This window comes from Leucopleurus acutus (genome assembly GCF_964270905.1).
Source record: "Leucopleurus acutus genome assembly, chromosome: 16".
Lineage (NCBI taxonomy): Eukaryota > Metazoa > Chordata > Mammalia > Artiodactyla > Delphinidae > Leucopleurus > Leucopleurus acutus.
The window spans coordinates 8516938-8532890 of NC_139158.1; the positions used below are offsets into that span (position 1 = coordinate 8516938).

A 15953-nucleotide genomic window follows, 5' to 3' on the forward strand; every position below is an offset into this window, starting at 1 on the left:
CCGCAGCAGCCAACAGCAGGGAGAGCAGCTGTCCAGAGCCAAATGGGCCATGAAGACCTGGGAAAGCCCTCTGTTGAGGGCAGGGGCAGACATAGGCAGGCAGAATGGATATCACTGGGTACCAAGGTGTCCCTTGAGCACTCTGACCTTCCTGATCACCAGCTCACCTCTGCTAGGAGAGACGGACGCTGGGCTGTTCCGCCACGGCCCCTCTGAAATGGCAGTCCATTCTCAGTAGACCAGGAGACACTTGTCTTCCCTAACGCATAACCCCCTCCACCCCAGCAGGTGGCCAGTGCCTCACAGCACCCAAGCCCCCAGAACTAGGTTCTGTCATCCAGCATCCTTTTCCCTCCAGAGGAGGCAAATGAGAAAGAAACCTCCAGGATCCTAAGCACTGAGACCCAAGCCCCCGGGCCAGACGCCCTGTGCTGAGCCGGATGCTTCCTGCCTAGCATGTCTTGAAGTCCAAGCTCTTCCCTACTTCCCTCTCATCTCCTTCAAGCCAAATGGCTGTTAGAGCCCCAGATGATAGTAATTGGCAAAGTGGAACACCCTGGGATTAGCTCTGATATGAGTTTGCTATGAAACCTTAAGGAAGTGACCAACTCTGGGAACCTCAGTTTCCCCATTGGTAAAGTGGGGGATAGCTGGGTCTCCGCTAGGTGGGCCTGTATAGGGGCTGAGAGGTTCTTTTCAGAGGACAACTCTTACTCATGGTCCCCTTACAGATGAACAGGGTCAGAGCAGGGCAGGAAGGCCTGGGGCCCCATGGGTATCTCCCAAGTGCCAGGATGGAGGAGGGTGGGAGGAAGGCTATGTTGGGTAGGGTGGCAGATAGCACCTCCCTGGGGAGACGTCTAGAGCCAATCTCACCCTTATCCACCCATCCCTCCAGAAGCCCTGGAGAAAGAGTCGCCGTGATCCTGCCAGAGGGTGAGCCTCTTCCCCAACTTGGGTCTCATTCTTCCCAGGAATTGAGGGACATCCAAGTCCAGACGCCATGGAACTTCATGGACGGACAGGACTGTGGCGGCCAGGGACCTCCAAACATCCCCAGAAGCCTGCTCTCTGTGACTCTTGTCCTTCTTGCCTCTTTCCCCTGGCTAATGCCTATCGCCCCCCAACCCTAGCAAGAGGTCACCACCTCCAGGAAGCCTCTCCTGATCCTCACCCTGAGTCGGGTGCTCTCCTCTATGATCCCACAGACCCTTGTTCCTTCCCTTAGTATGGACTCTGCCAGGCTGTGCCAGGGCTGGGGCTACCGTGGCCAGCGGGAGCTCCCCATCCACGGTTCAGCTCTTCCCTCTCATCGTTCTGAGTGATCTTCATCAGTCCTCCAGCCTGACAGGTGGGGGCTGTGAACCCAGGCCTGCCTGCTTCTCCCCTGGCATGGACACCAAGATGGGGCCTGGTACGGAGGAGTGCCAGCATGTGCTGGCCTAGCGTGTGCATGTATGAATGAATGAGTGAGTGCGTGAATGAAGGACCTCGCCTGCCTCTGAGCCCTGCTCCCAGGAGCCCCTCTGCTCCTTGGTACCACCTGCTACCTGACATCTTTTGCTTATGTAAGACATTTTTGAGGGGAAAGGTAAGAGTAGCAAGGGACAGGGTGCTTGCCCAGTCCTGGTGTCCTTAAGGACAAGAACAAGTGAGCATCTGGAACGGCTACCCGCTCTAACTCAGCACCTGAAAATCCTATTTCGGGGGCCCTGGTCACATCAGGTACTCCTCGAAGACAAGGCCTCCACTCCCGCATCAGGCTGGGACGGAGTCTCCTCCGTCAGACCAGCGGCACTTTCTCCCTCCCTGAACGATGTCCTTGTCTGCCCTCCAGCACCACCCAGGGATGAGGGATGCTCTGGTGGGTGAGCTCCCTGGGACCTGCCCCTGGGGCCAGCATGGGGGGAGGAGAGGATGAATAGCCAGCCTTTTTCTTTTCAAAGCTGAGGATGGAGGCCCACTGAGGCCTCACGAGGGTTGGGGTGTCAAACTTCTGCAGCGGCTCCCAGGTGGGACAGGGAACAGTTTAAAGGGCAAGGACGGGGAGATGGGGCCCCTGAGGACCTACTCCTCATGTATACCCTCAGTGTGGCTGGATGAGCACTGGGCTGGGAGTCACAAGTGTCAGGATCCAGGCCTGGTTCTCCATCAACATCCTGAGGGCCCCTGGCCCCTACTGACTGTCCCTTCCGGATCATCTGCACTGAGGGACCACATTTAGCCCACATTTGGAAGATGGAAGGATGCTGGGGGACTGAGGGAGCCCCTGACTGGGTTGGGTTGTGGTCCAGGCAGGCGGGTGGGAGAGCTGAGCATCCCCCCCATCTCTCAAGTTGCCCCCACAGAGACTTCGCTAAGTAGGTCATCTACATCCGGTACCTGTTCCTGGCCAGCTCACATCACCCCTGAAGTTCAACTACCATTACGCCCAAAAGATGGAGCGGTGAGGTTCAGTCCTGGTGCCAGCTGCTGCGCCTGCCACCAGGGCAGGACCGTGGGAGCCCAGCAGGCCCTGGAGGGGGTGACAGAGCTCTTTCCTCAGGCCTGACCTCAGCCAGAACTTCTTCCAAGATCTGGAGGCCAAGAGGCCCAGCACAGGCCCTTTCACCATCACTTATTGCCCAAGGTGGCCCAGGGGACTGGCAGGCGTGAGGGTGAGGGGCTTAGCGGCTACTCCAGACAATAGAAATCAAACTGGCTTCACCGCAGCATACAGCTCAGGAAGGGAACACAAACTCGGAATGCTAAACCACACAGAAATGCATTCGGACAACAAAATGAGAAAGAGAGGGCGTGAGGGAGGCTTGGGGGATGGGGGCGGGGATGGAGAGGAAGAAGAAGGAGAAGGGGAAGGTGGGAAAGGGGGGAAAGAATGAACCAGAAAAGTTGTCAGGAAAAGTCAAGAAAACTAAACGACAAACCAGGAAACACAGCTTTGTAGCTCATTTGGAGAAAATGCAAGTTACAAATGAGTAGTCATTAAAATAAAGAAAGAAAAAGGGAGGGGGAGAAAACCAACCAGAGCGAGATTGAGAGATTGAGAGAGAAAGAAAATCACATTCAAACCAAGCAGAGTGGCGGGGCTTATCTGGAGATGGGAGCGGCGCACAGCGGAGCCGGGATACCTACCTTCTCAGTGGTCAGGGACGGGAATGCAATAATAAAAAAGAAAAGAAGGTCTCCGCATTGGGAATGCAGAATCGGGGTAAGACAGTGTCTCTAAGCTGCGCTCCCCCTCTGAATCAGCACGGGGCAGCCATACAGCTTTCGGTCTAGTCCCCGGAATGGGAGGGGGCTCCTGCCCAGCCATTTCTGTTTGCTTCTTTTTTTTTTTTTTTTAAACCCACAGGCTCCAAGAGCCAACCTTTCCTTAACCTTCAAACAACAGAAAACCTCCAGAGGGCATGCAGGAAGCAGCTGATGGAAACAGAACCACAGCATGGGTGAAGGAGGGGCTGGCAGCAGGGGGCGAGAGGCCCAAGTCAGGGGAGAGAGATGGCCAGGAAGAGACAGAGAGACACGGGGAGAGAGACACACAGACAGCAGAGAAACAAAGAAACAGAGGCAGAAGGAAACAAAGAGAGAGGCAGGAAGACAGAGGGGAAGGTGGACCCAGACAGAAGAGAGAAAAGCTGTTTAAACAAGGGCTATCAGACTGGACAGATGGGGTGAAAGGGAATCATGCATTTAAAAGGGAAGGCAACCACAGATCGAATTTGGAGGATTGGCTCAGCCTCAAGTCAACTCCCCGCCGCCCCCCCCACCCCGGCTTCAGCATCATTTTAGCAAAATGTATCCTTCCTGTCTTCTGGCTTCATCCTGGAAGAAATGCCAAGATGCCCCTTCCTATCCTGACAGCCCCACCGCAGCCGTGGTCACTGCTCTTTCCTGGGGGTCGGGAGTGGGGAGGCTGGGATGAGGCAGGTCAGGGAGAGTCACGGGCACCTCTTCTTGGGGTCATTCTAGGCTCCCCATTAAGTGATGAGATTTGAGCCCAAGGCAGCCACCAGAGACAGCCCGGGGGCCTCGCTCGGGAACCTCCTCCGCCATCCTCACCAAACAATGAGGATTCCTTCAACACTTGAGATGCCAGGGGCAGGCGCGGCCAAGCAGGTGCAAACCCTGCACAGCCTTTCTGGCCTATGTGCTGGGAGGGCCAAGCTAGCACCAGTCTGTGTTCTTGGGGGTGGGGGGAGGCAGGTGAGACCAGATGGAAGGACTTGTCCCGTGAGGTCATCTTACTCTTCCGTCCCACGTTGTGTGACTTTGAGCCACTCCCTTTCCTCTCTGTGCCTCACTATTTATTTCCCTATGTAGTGTGTGAACTGTGAGGGTGCAGGGCTCCCTGGGTCTCTGAGGCAGCAATTGCGTAGAATCGGGAGAGTTGGGAGCATGCCCTTGACATCTGGCGGGGTCCTCAGGGGGAACCTAGGAGCTGAGACAACCAGCAGCCACCTCCCGCGTCCTCCTCCCCTTGCTCAGGGCTCCTGGAGTGTGTTTTCTATTGACAACTCTCCCACATCTTGGGATCTACCTCTAAAAAGCTGTGTGACCTTGAGCTTGTCACTTGACCTCTCTGAGCCACAGACAGCAGTAAGCAGCAGAACCCAGAAATCCCTTTGGGGCTCAGCCCTGGCCTGGGATGGGACATCTAAGAGATGTGTTGGGAGCTAGCACCCTGCTGGCCTCAGTCTCAAGCCCAGGATGGACTTCTTCTCTTGCCCGGGAATATCTGGCTTTGAAGCCCTCACCTGAGTTAAACTCTATCAGGTGCCTTCAGCTCCCTCCTCTGGGGCCTCCCAAGGATCTGAGGCCTGGCAGGAAGGGCCTGAGCAGCCATCTTATTCTAGATGGAACTGAGGAAGCTCAGGGCTCTGGGAAGCAACCTGGGTGACCTGGGACAAGTCTCTCCCCTTCCCTGGGTCTCCCAGCTTCTCTCCAAGGTTCCTTATAGACTGAGACACAGAAGCACCATCTGCACCACTTTTGTTAATTTAAAAGCTGAAGCAGTCCCAGCTCATGCCCCGGTGTTGAGGAGAGGGCTGGCTGCTGCCGAAGACTTGGCAGGAGCTATGGGTGTGGGAGTCGTGTTTTTAAAGTTATCTTCCCTTTTAAATTCTGATTACAAAGGAAAAAAAATAGAGAGAGACATGTATATGACTAATGTTCACTTGAGATTCAAAAACCATCTCTGCATTAGGAGGAGAAGTTCCCACAGTAACACGCACAAAAGCAAAATTCTAGAACAACATAGAAGATAGAAAAAACAAAAAACAGAGATACTTTGCATTTCTGTACGTTACAAAAGGGAAAAAAGAAAGAAAAGAAAAGAAAAGAAAGGAAAAAAAAGGGAAATACAAACAGAAACAAAATAACAGGAAAAGTTACATAGACTTCCCCACCCTCTTCCCTTCCGGCTAAACAAGAAATGGAATCACAATATTACCACGTTTCAAATGGGAGGCTAAAAAAAAACAAACAAAAACATAGACGGGGTTAAAAACGGTGAGCTTTTTCTCTTCCCATTTGTTTCTCTCTCTCTTTTTCTTTTTTTAATGGTAGCGTCCAAGAATACCACCCCACCCTCCAGTACTTTTTCCCAAAGACATTTTTGGTTAATGGCCAAGTCTGTGACCCCAGCCCCTATCTCACCTCCCTGGAACGAGAACTAGTCTCATGTTGCTCCTCAGAAAGGATCTGCAGGCCAAGAGGGGATCAGGTGAGGGTGAGAGGCCTGGGATGTTCTGAAGTCCCAGATCTCTTAGGGCCCAAAGGGTAGGGAGAGGATTTGGGGAGCATGTTTTGTGAGAAGAGTAACAAAGTGCTGTCTTCTAGAAACCTCCCAGGGCGATGCCAAATTTGGTCCCATTTTTTGGGAGGGAGACAAGGTGGCTGCCGAGGCTTCCTCCCTGAGGCCAGAAGCTAGGCCGCCTTCCCTGGCTGCTCTCTCCTGCGGGACGGCCCTGATCGAGAGAACCTGCATTTCTGTGCCTCTCAGAGGATGTGAAGTTCCCACGAGAAGGTGTTTGGGGTGCTGTGCTCTTCCGGCCCTGTGCCCATGGGGTTGGGGTCGGGGGCGATGTCTTCTAGGTTTGCCCAGATTGGGCATCATCTCTGTGGCGTGTGGCACCAGTCCCTGTCCGGGCCGTCCTCAGCTACCTCTGTGAGCCCTCTCCCACTCCTAAGACAGGTCCAGGGATATGGGAGGGATCCTCCCCATGTGGCCCAACGAGGTCCCTTGGAGCTCAGGTGCCTGGCACCCTGTCCAGGTGGGGCAGTCTCAAGACAGGTAATGTCGTTAAACAAAAATTGATCTTGAGACTCAGAGCTTTTTGTCAGCTGCCCTTGACTTTCCTCCCTGAGGCCTTGAGAGTAAGGGTGTTTGAGAAAAGAAAGGGAGTGAAAGGAAACAGCCAGAAATCAAAATGAAACTGACCAACACGTACATGTTTGCTGCTGAGACCTGAGGTCTGGGGAGGGGCAGACTCCCCCCTTCCTGCTGAGGCTCCTGGGGCAGCCTGGAGATCTGGGGGGGGAACCTGCAGGCCTGCTCACCCCCATTCCCCTGTGCCCATCCAGTGCCCCTGCCAGCACTGCAGTCCCCTCTCCCTGAGGGGACTCTCCCCTAGACTCTAAGACTGACAAAAGGGGATGTGGGCCTCCCCCCGACCCCCCACCCCCGACCTCCAGGACCTGGGAAAGCCTCCCACCCTGGCCCAGCTCATCTACCTGGGAAAGGCTCCGCCAGCTCCTAAGGTCACCACACCTGCCTGTGGGTCTCCAGGAGTTTATTCGCCTCCTGGGGGGTGGGGGTGTGTGGGGACAGTATCTCTGAGGGAGCAGTGAGTACGCTGGGAGATGCCTTAGGAAGGATGGGCCATGGGAAGTGGAGCCCACAGGTTTGAGACACCTGTGCAAGTGTGGGCAGTGCCCGGGAAGGGACAGACTTTAGAAATGCAGCTCTGTGGCAGCAAGGGGACCGAGATGGGGGAGGGATCTGGGGGAGGGGTTATGAGGGTTTTGAGGGAGGGCGGGCTTTCCATGGGGGTAAAGGACTTTGTGGGGAGAGGGAGGCTCAGGGCCCAAGTGATGCCCCAGGGAGGTCCTGACTCTTGAATCCTGTTCCCGATTGCGACTCCTACCAATGTCCATGCTCCCTCCCACCCCAATATGCCTGGCGGAAGGGAGGCAGGAGGCCTTGTTTCCTTTCCAGCTCTTTACCCAACAGGCTGAGCGCCCCTGTGGTCAACCTTCTCTGGCCTTCAGTTTGCCAAGGTCAAGGGTGCAGGAGCCCCTCACCCTGACACCAGCATTCCTGGCCGCTCGGGTGCGGGGAGGGGCGCCTGGGAGGGGGGAGCGGCCGGCCCCGCCCCCGTGACGCACTCACTGGCCCCTGCCCCGCGGCGACCCGGCCCGACCCAGCTCCGCCCCGACCCAGCTCGGCGCAGCCCGCGCGGCGCGGGAACCCTCTGCAAAGCCAAGCGTACGTACATCGAGCGAGCTGTGCGCCGAGCCGGGGCGGCCCCCGTGAGCTCCGCTCCGCTGCCTGCTGCCGCCGTTCTGCTGGGGTGACCCCCATCCGCTGCCGCCGGACGGGGAAGGAGACCGGCTCCCGCTGGACCGCTGGCTGCCCGTCTTCTGCCCGTCGTCTCGGTGCTTGGGACTCAGCCTACACGGGGGGAGCCGGCTTGGGACGCCCCGTGTGCAAGCGGCCGGTGCCAGGCTCGAAAGGTAGCCCTACCCCCACCCCCGTCCCCCCACTGCGCCGGGAAACCCTGGCATGGAGAGAGCAAGGCCCCAGCCCTCACACTGCCTCGGTTTCCATTCAGGGTCTGGGGCGCCCTTGGGCATGGGCAGCAGCTCAGCCCTGGTAAATTTCTACCCGCTGCTGAGCTGCTGTCTGTCAGCCCTGCTCCCCAGCCCTGGGGATGGGGCAGTGTTTAAACTGCAGGTCCCCTCCCTCCAGCGGAAAGGGTGCTCAACCACACCTGAGCGTGCCCAGTGGCCCGGGGCCTACCTGCTAGGTGATCTGGAATCACTGTAATGGGAGGACAGGGAGGGACTGTGGGAGCTGCCGCTACTGTGGCGATGCGACCTCCGGCCTGGGGACTCTGCATGTGGCCTGGGAGAGAAATCAGGCTGTACTCAAGTTCTGCCCCACCTCCCCAGGGGGGATCCCTGTGAAGCCCTGATGGAAGCCTCTGCTGACCTCCCTGCCTGCCGCTGCTGCCCCCATAGTCTCCCCCCAAGCCCCCCAAAATAGTCTCTTACGAAAATAGCCTCATACAAAAATAACACAAACCCTGTCCATGCTGGGCACAGAGTTAGTCCATGTGGTCATTTGTCAGAATTAGGAAAAAGGCATCCTTTTCTGTAGACAGTCCCAGCCCCCCAAGACCCCACTCGCCCCTCAGTTGGTGTTCTTGTGACTGGGGTGCAGGGGAGTCACAAGGACTGAACTTGAAAGGACCCTGGCCTGGGAGGCCACAGGTCTGGGTTCCAGCTCTGCCACCGACTCATGGGGGCTCTTGGCTTCCTCTCTGGGTCTGAATTTTTCCTTCTGGGCAGCGGGGACATGAGCTATCTTTGAGGACCTGATTCTGTGATTCTAGAAGGCCAGGTTTTCTGGTTGCGGGGGTGGGGGGTGGGGGAGAAGGGGAGCGGGCTGAGGGGCTGGAGACAGGTGGAGGGTACTCACCTCTTCCTTTCTTTGTTCTTTTCTTTTCTTTTGCTCTTGGGGCTTCGAGATCTACAGAAAGCAGAGGCTACTGTGACAGCACAGCCTGAGCCCTGAGCTGGCCGGGGGAGGGCGGGGCCTTCGAGCTCCGGAGCTGGCTGTGTCCAGGTGTGGATCTGAGATGTGTTCCTCTCTTGTACCTGAGACTCCCTGGCTGGCGTGGGCTTGCCCACCCCACCCCACTGCTTTTGCCCCTTTTACTCTGCCAGGCCTTATTCCCTCCTTCTCCTCTAAGCCCTGGCCTGGATTGCCTCCTGCCTGGGCCCCAACTGCTGTTCCCTCTGGCAGTGCCATAGGCGATGTGGCTCTGGCCCCAGAAGGAGGGGTGACCTGCCCTTTCCTCTGGCATTGGTCTTGGGATAGGCCCCTCTGATGGGTTGCCATGGTGGGGGTGGCCCCTCCACACCTCATTTGCGTCCCCTGTGCCCCAGGTTCCCTCGGATCGGGCTCTCTAGGGTAGGGTCCAGCCCTCCTGCCTCTCTGTCCCCTCAGACTGTGGCCCAGCCTTGGGCCAGCTCACCAGGGGTTTAGGAAAGAAATGCTTTCCCTTGGACATGATGACCTTCCTGCTTTGGGGTTACTCAAACCCCATCTCACCTCATCCAGCTCTCTGGGGTGAGCCCCACAGCCCAGCTCCTTCTGCCTTTGACAAATGGACTGAGAAGTTTCTGATCAGGCTTCTAAGGTGTCACCCCTGTAGGTCTCTCAGCCTCACCCTCCCTGATGCCACCAGATTCCTGCTCAGTCCCTCTAGTGCTGAACAGATGCCTCCTGACCAAAAAATGAGGTGATGCTAAGAAACACCAGAATGTGTTTCACACAAGAGCAGAGTTGGGTCGGGGGCAGGCCCAGGAGTCCAGAGGTTTGGGTTCTAGAACTCATGCTGCCCGCTTTGGGCCTCAGTCTCCCCCTCTGGAGCTGGTCTGGCTCTAGCTCACCTCTAGGTCTTTCCCAGGACTGATGGGAGCGGGACAGAGGATCTGTGCAAGCGGTTGGTGACCACTGGGGGGCAGTAGGGGCCCACACTGACCCTGAAGGACAGGAGAGGGCTACAAGGGGGAGAGACGGGAAATTGGAGGGACAGGAGGAGGTGTTTGTTTAGGCTCCTCCCCCACCTTGCAAGTGGCAGTGGGCAAATTCTCACTGCCGGAATGGGACCAGGGACTCTGCCCCTCCCCAGGGCTGCGGGGAGGGGGTCTGGCTCCAACGTCAACAGTGGGGATGTGACTGCCCCACATTGTCCTTTCCTCCATGGCGAGTTTTCTCCTACTTTCCACACCCCTACCTCTGCCTGGGTTCTGGCCTTACACCTCCTCTCCCCTCTGCAATCCATCCTGAACAAGTCACTGTCCTGCTCAGAGCCCCCTGCTGGCTCCCAGCCCCACCTGAGTGGAGGCTTCATAGCCTGGCAGTCAGGCTTGTTGGGGGCTGATACCTGTCCCCCAGAAACTCCACCTGTAGGCATAGCCTGCTCACTCCGTCTCCTATCCATTGAGCCTTCCTAGCTCAAGAACGTCCTTCTGCCTGTCATGACCTTTCCCTGCAAACCTGGGGTCCTGATGCTTCTGCCTTCCCAACTGGCACCTCCACGGCTGCACCCCTTGCACACTGGACCAGTATACTGTGTTGTCTGGAAATTCTTTGGGCCCCCAAGGTGAGGCTGACTCATGGGGCAAGCAAGGGTTGCAGTTGGCCTTCCTCCTCCGCCCCCCACCCTCCAGTCCCCTGTCTGGCTCTGGGGAGGAGTCCCTGGAGTGGGAAGATGGAGCAGGACAGGACCCTGGCAACACCCCTCCCATCAAGGCTTCCTCGGTCCCTGCAGGGGGGCACTGGCCTCTGTCCACATCCTCCTGTCCCGCCTCCAAAGGGCGCCACTCACCTGTGCCGTCTCTTCCTCCGGGACCCAGAATCAGACCTGTAGGGCCATAAAAGGGTTCTCCTGAGCATGCCTGGCGTGGCCTGAGGACGGGATCTGCACAGCATTGGTCATGGCGGGGGTGGGGCGGTGGAAGTGAGGGGAGGCCCCAGGGGAGGCCGAGGGTACCTGTCTCGGCGGTGTTTCTTCACATTCTTCTTCCTCTTGCGCAGGGGTGAGGAGCTCCCACAGCTGCGGACACAGTGGTGGTGGGGGGTCTAGTGAACTGGGGCCCTGGGATGAGGGGCGGTGGAAATGGCTGGGGAACCCCGGGCGCCTGGGGCCTCCAAGCTGGAAAGGGGATTCCAGGGCTTGAAGCCAGCTGCCACTGTACAGAATGAACCGAGGCCCTGAGGGTCCACAAGGTCCCTGAGGGTAGTTGATGGAGCTGCCTGTGTTGTCCCCTCGTCACTTTCCAGCCTCCTGGGCATTGTGAGCGAGGACTGTTTCAAACCCAAAGGGTAGAGGCTCCAATGATGGAATTTCTGGCCTCTGGGGGGAAAAGCTGGCATGTTGGCCCTGTCCAGGGTCCAGGCCCTGAGGTGGCAGGTCTCCAGCCTCTGGGGGATGGCCTTGGACTCTCTCCCACCCACAGACAACCTCTCCAGGCCCAGCCCGTCCATCGCTGACCCGCCTTCATTACTGACCTGCACTCGGAGTCTAGTCTCCTCTTTTTGCTGAGGGCCGGGGGAGAAAGAAGGGGAGACAGACAATTGGGCGGGGTTAGCTGGGGCCCCAGACATTGGCCAGGGTCTCACTTAGCACCGGGGAGAAGGCACATAGAGACGGGGAACCACAGATGACACCAGCCAAACCCCTCCTCCCCTGGCCACTCAAGCTGGTGGTGGAGGCAGGACCCCTGGGGAGGGTGCTGGGGGATGAAGAGCAGGTGGACCGAGGTGGTGGTGGGGGGCTGCCCAGTTCTGGGGCAGGTGAGTGCCACTGGTGGGGGTGGGTACTCAGTGGGGCGAGGGGCCTGGTGAAGGGGAGGGGCTCTTGGGGGGGCAGCGCAGTGAGGGGGAGGGATTCAGTAAGGGCAGAGGGGTTCAGCGAGGGGCGGGGCCCACAATGAGGCGTTGGCGCCTTGCCAGCCGAGGGATGGGCACCTGGGGGCCCCACCGTTCTCCTCCCATCCCACGCTGGCCGGTGGCAGCTCTTACCGGCTTCTCCGGTGGCCGCCTTTCTTTTTCTTCTTCTTCTTGGGAGGGGGCGACGCCGAGCTGCTGGACCAGTGCTTGGTCCTGGGTGAGAAGGGGCGGGGGGTGGGGGTGGGGCAGAGGTGAGGGGGGAGGGGTGGCCCCATCTGCCCCCACCCCCCGCCGCGGCGGGCGCTGACCTGTACCCCCGGTGCCCTCGGTAGCAGGCGGCCGGGCAGTCGCAGTCCACCGGGCCGTCGTCCTCGTCGAACGGCGCGTACTCCAGGTCCGGCTCGCTGCCCTCGATCAGCCGCGGGGTCTCCGCCACGCTGCCGGCGACAGGGACGCTCAGCAGCCGCCTCCGCGGCCCGGCCTTCCGGCGGCCCCTTTCTCCGCGCGGCGCACCGGGGCCTGGCCGGGCGGCAAGGTCCGAATGCGCCGGCACCGACCTTTAGAGGGTCAGGCGGGGATCTGGGGAACCCGACCGGGAGCCTCCCTTACAGGGCCCCAGCCTCAACGATGCCATATTTTGCAAAAGAGAAAAGAGTACGGAGCCCTCCCGCCTCACTTAGCCGTCCTCCTTCTAAGTTCTCACCCTCTGGGAGACCCCTCCTCCTTAGTGAGGCCCCTCCCCTCGCCGAGGCCCCTCCCGACACTGATTCTTTGTCCCTCAGTCTCATTCAATGCGCCCCAGTCCCCCCCACTGAGCCCCCTCTTCCCTCGTTGAGCCCCTTTCACTGATCCCTGCAGCCTTAACCCCAGCGTCCTATTCCAGAGGCCCCATCCCCTCCCCCGCTCCCCTTTTCCCTCACTGAGCCCCGCTTTCTCAGAGAGCCCCTTCCCCCTTTCTTAGCTGCTCCCTCTCTGATATCTGTCCGTCCTTAATCCCACGGTCCCTGAGCCCCCTCCCCTGCCGTAGTGCCTCCTTCCAGCCCCTGCTGCATCTCTGAAATATTCATGTCCTCTCCTCGCCCTCCTCTCTGCAGCCTCCGGAGGCCTGGCGGCTCTGCTCCCGCTGCCAGGCTGTCATCAATCACTGCCCAGTGGCGGTCGGCACAGGCCTCTGCACTCCGCCGCCCCGGTGCTCCCCATCCGTCTTGCCGAGCTCTCGGCTTCACTCAGCGGGGACCGCGTCATCTTGTCCCAGCTACGGGCTTAGGAGCCCCCAGCCATCTTCTGCTACAGGTGTTTGCTCCCTGCGGGCACGTGGAAATCGCTGTGTGACCCAGTGCCTGTCATGCCCCCTCTCTGAGCCTCTTCTCCAAGATGAGAATGCTAATTACGTTACAGCGGTGTTGGGACAGCTCACTGAGGTCCCAGATGCCGTGTAACTTTGTTTTTTATTGAACACGCCCGGAAATAACCCTCCAAAGGCCCAGCTCCAGGGTGATGCGCCCCCTCCATCTTCCATTTTTCATTCTGTGCTGGCTTAGACAGTGCCCCTCCCAGATGGAGGCTCAGCCCTGGTTTCACCGCGCTCATCTTCTTCCTGCCCAGAGCGAGGGAGGCCAGGGCTTGGATGGCAGAGCGTTAAGGACGTGACATAAGCTTTGGATTCACACAGACAGGTCTGAATTCAGGTGTGACCACGCTCACCGAGCCTGCAGCTCCTTATCTATACGACGAGGAAAAGAATATCCCAGCTTTGAGGAGAGGATTAAGTCAGATTCTGTGAAGCTCCTGACATGAGGCCTGGTCATGCACACACGGTCACCATTGCTAGGTGGACGGACCTCTGTCACACACTCACACACCAACACTTCCTCTTCCAGGGAGAAAAGTGGTTTTGACACATGAAAGAGAAACAGAGCAAGGAAGGCAGATCACAGCTACAAGGTGAAAGGATTTTCAGGGACAGATCTGCAGCAGAGCACCCACTAAGCAGCTCTCGGAAGACTGAGTTTTGGATTTGAAAAAAAAAGGATGTAACCCGTATCTGACAGGGTTGGCTGGCCTTGAGGCTCGTGTCAAGAATGTCATTTGGATCCCAAACGCTATCCTGGCCCTGGCAGCCTAGAAGTCACACAGGTGCGATGGGAGGTGCTTCTGGGGTGATGGAGGCTCATGTCGTTCCCCTGACCCTGCAGAGCCCGCACATCCCTTCATTCAAACCTCTCCGCTCTTCCCCGTGCTCCTCTTCCTGAAGCCAGTGGCCTCCTACTTCCCGTCCCTGAAATCTCCAACTCCTGGGCCTGTCCCAGGGCCCATTGCCCCCACACAGCCCTCAGCCCTACAAACGCCTGACACATAAAACACAGTCTTCAGCAAAACTGAAGGGCGCCACAAACATCGTGTGGGTGAGCCAGTGGGAGGAGGGAGCTTCCGTTTATCCTAACACAAAAATGATGAAGGTTATTTACAAACGAAAACAGCTCAGTTTGGGCCCTGCCTTCTGCAGGAATCCTTCCTCGCCTCCTAATATCCAAGGTGGGTTAGCCACTGAATACAGGCCCTCGCTGAGCCCTCCTTGTTCTGCTGGCTGCACCCCTAGAGACATCTTTCCTTTCTACCTCTGTCCCAGGGACAGAGCTCCCTGCCGTCTGCCCCATCCTCCCTCCCTGGGACCTTATCATTTGACTTCTCTCACTTTCCAGTCCTTTCTGGGAGGTTGACCTTGTCTGCTGGGAGCATCGGAAGACAGGCGAGGGGAGATCCAGGCTCAGGGAGATGCACAAGGTTTCAAAACCTTCTGGTAAGACTTTTCCTGGCAGTTCCAGGGGTATAAATGGGCCTATGCTGAGGCCTCTCTTGCTGGTTTTGTGCAGCTGGTACCCTTATGTCCACTTTGCAGGCTCTCCCAGGGCTGGAACACTGGATTCTCCTGTCCTGACCTTCCTGGCTGATAATATCACTAATAAGAATGTTCTCTAATGATTAGATGGCTCTCCACAGTTCAAATCCCACTCAGAACCAGTTCCTGATTTAGAGAAATTTGCACGCCCCCACTTCAGAGATGAGAAAACTGAGGCCCAGAGAGGGAGAGGAACATGTCCTATTTTGTGGGACCTTTGATTAAGAATGTAAGTTCACCTGTGCAATTGGCTTTGCGAATTCATGTGCAAACAGGACGGCCCTCGACTCTGCTGGCTGGGCTTCCCTGCTGTGGATGTTAGCTCAGCTGTCCCCTTCCTGCTCTGTAGACACAGTTGTGGGTGTGTGCACTGAATTCTAGATTTGTTTAGCATTTCCTGCTCTTAAGTTCACGTTTGTTAGTTAGTTTACTCCTCACCACGACGGTGGAATAGGCAGGGGAGGTGTTCCTCCCCTGTGACAGAAGGAACGGAACCCCACAGAGCTGACCAAAGTAAGCCCAGCTGGAGTCCACTGCAGAGGGACCAAGGGCAAATCGAGGTTGAACCCAGCACCGCAGGGAACACCTGTTGGACAGGCTTCCCAGGAAGGGCTCCGACCTGGGAAGAGACGGCGAGTCACACGCTCTTCCCTCTGAAAAGAGTTTCACTAATTAACTGGTCCTGTTTCCCATTTGCCAGGAGCCTAATGGCCAATTGACAGATGAATGAATCCAGACAGAAGAGGAGGAGGGTTCCAGGCAAAGGGGCTGCCCTCTCCGTTCACTCACTCAGCCTGTGTGCCAGGCCTGCCCGGGGCCGGGGGGTGGGGGCAGGGGTGGCAGGAACAGGGGCCTCTCCTGTAGCTCCTCATGGCACAGGGCAAAAATATGACAGGTGCATAGGATACTAATCTAAGGCAGGTGCCGCGTGCTGTTCTGAACCCTTTACATATATTTGTCTCATTCAGTCATTTAATGCTCAACAAGCCTCTGATGTGGGTATCATCACTGATATCCTCACAGCAAAAATAGGAGGCATGGAGAGGTCACACTATGTATAAAATTAGACACATGGAAAAAAAAAACACCGGCATTTGCTCATTGTTTTAGGAAGTAGCATATGAATATTGTTTTCCAGAAACCCTCTCTCCCAAACATTTTGTTATATTACATAACTATGAAAACAATTATTCTTTTCTTTAAAGTATCCGGAGTAAACTTGAATGGTTCTGTGCTCTTGCAAACCAAGATGCAATATAATCTTATGTCCATATATGGGAGGTGCATTATATAGTGATGAAAACAATTCTTCTTAAAAGTTGTCTATTAAAGTGAAACAAAGAACTGATAACAGACATAGAAGTAAAGAAA

The 15953-nt window shown here is 57.0% G+C and overlaps 1 protein-coding gene across 1 annotated transcript in view; it reads right to left on the minus strand.

Moving 5' to 3' along the window:
* SRRM3 (serine/arginine repetitive matrix 3) overlaps positions 1–15953 on the minus strand; it is a gene marked incomplete at both ends in the record, with an annotated part of 32843 nt that overhangs the window by 5130 nt on the left and 11760 nt on the right. Inside the window, 8 exons of the mRNA XM_082856651.1 lie at positions 7495–7672; positions 8021–8125; positions 8702–8752; positions 10620–10655; positions 10785–10847; positions 11303–11332; positions 11816–11896; positions 11992–12120. Of these exons, the coding sequence (XP_082712777.1) occupies positions 7495–7672; positions 8021–8125; positions 8702–8752; positions 10620–10655; positions 10785–10847; positions 11303–11332; positions 11816–11896; positions 11992–12120 (673 nt within the window). The remainder of the gene's footprint in view (positions 1–7494; positions 7673–8020; positions 8126–8701; positions 8753–10619; positions 10656–10784; positions 10848–11302; positions 11333–11815; positions 11897–11991; positions 12121–15953) is intronic.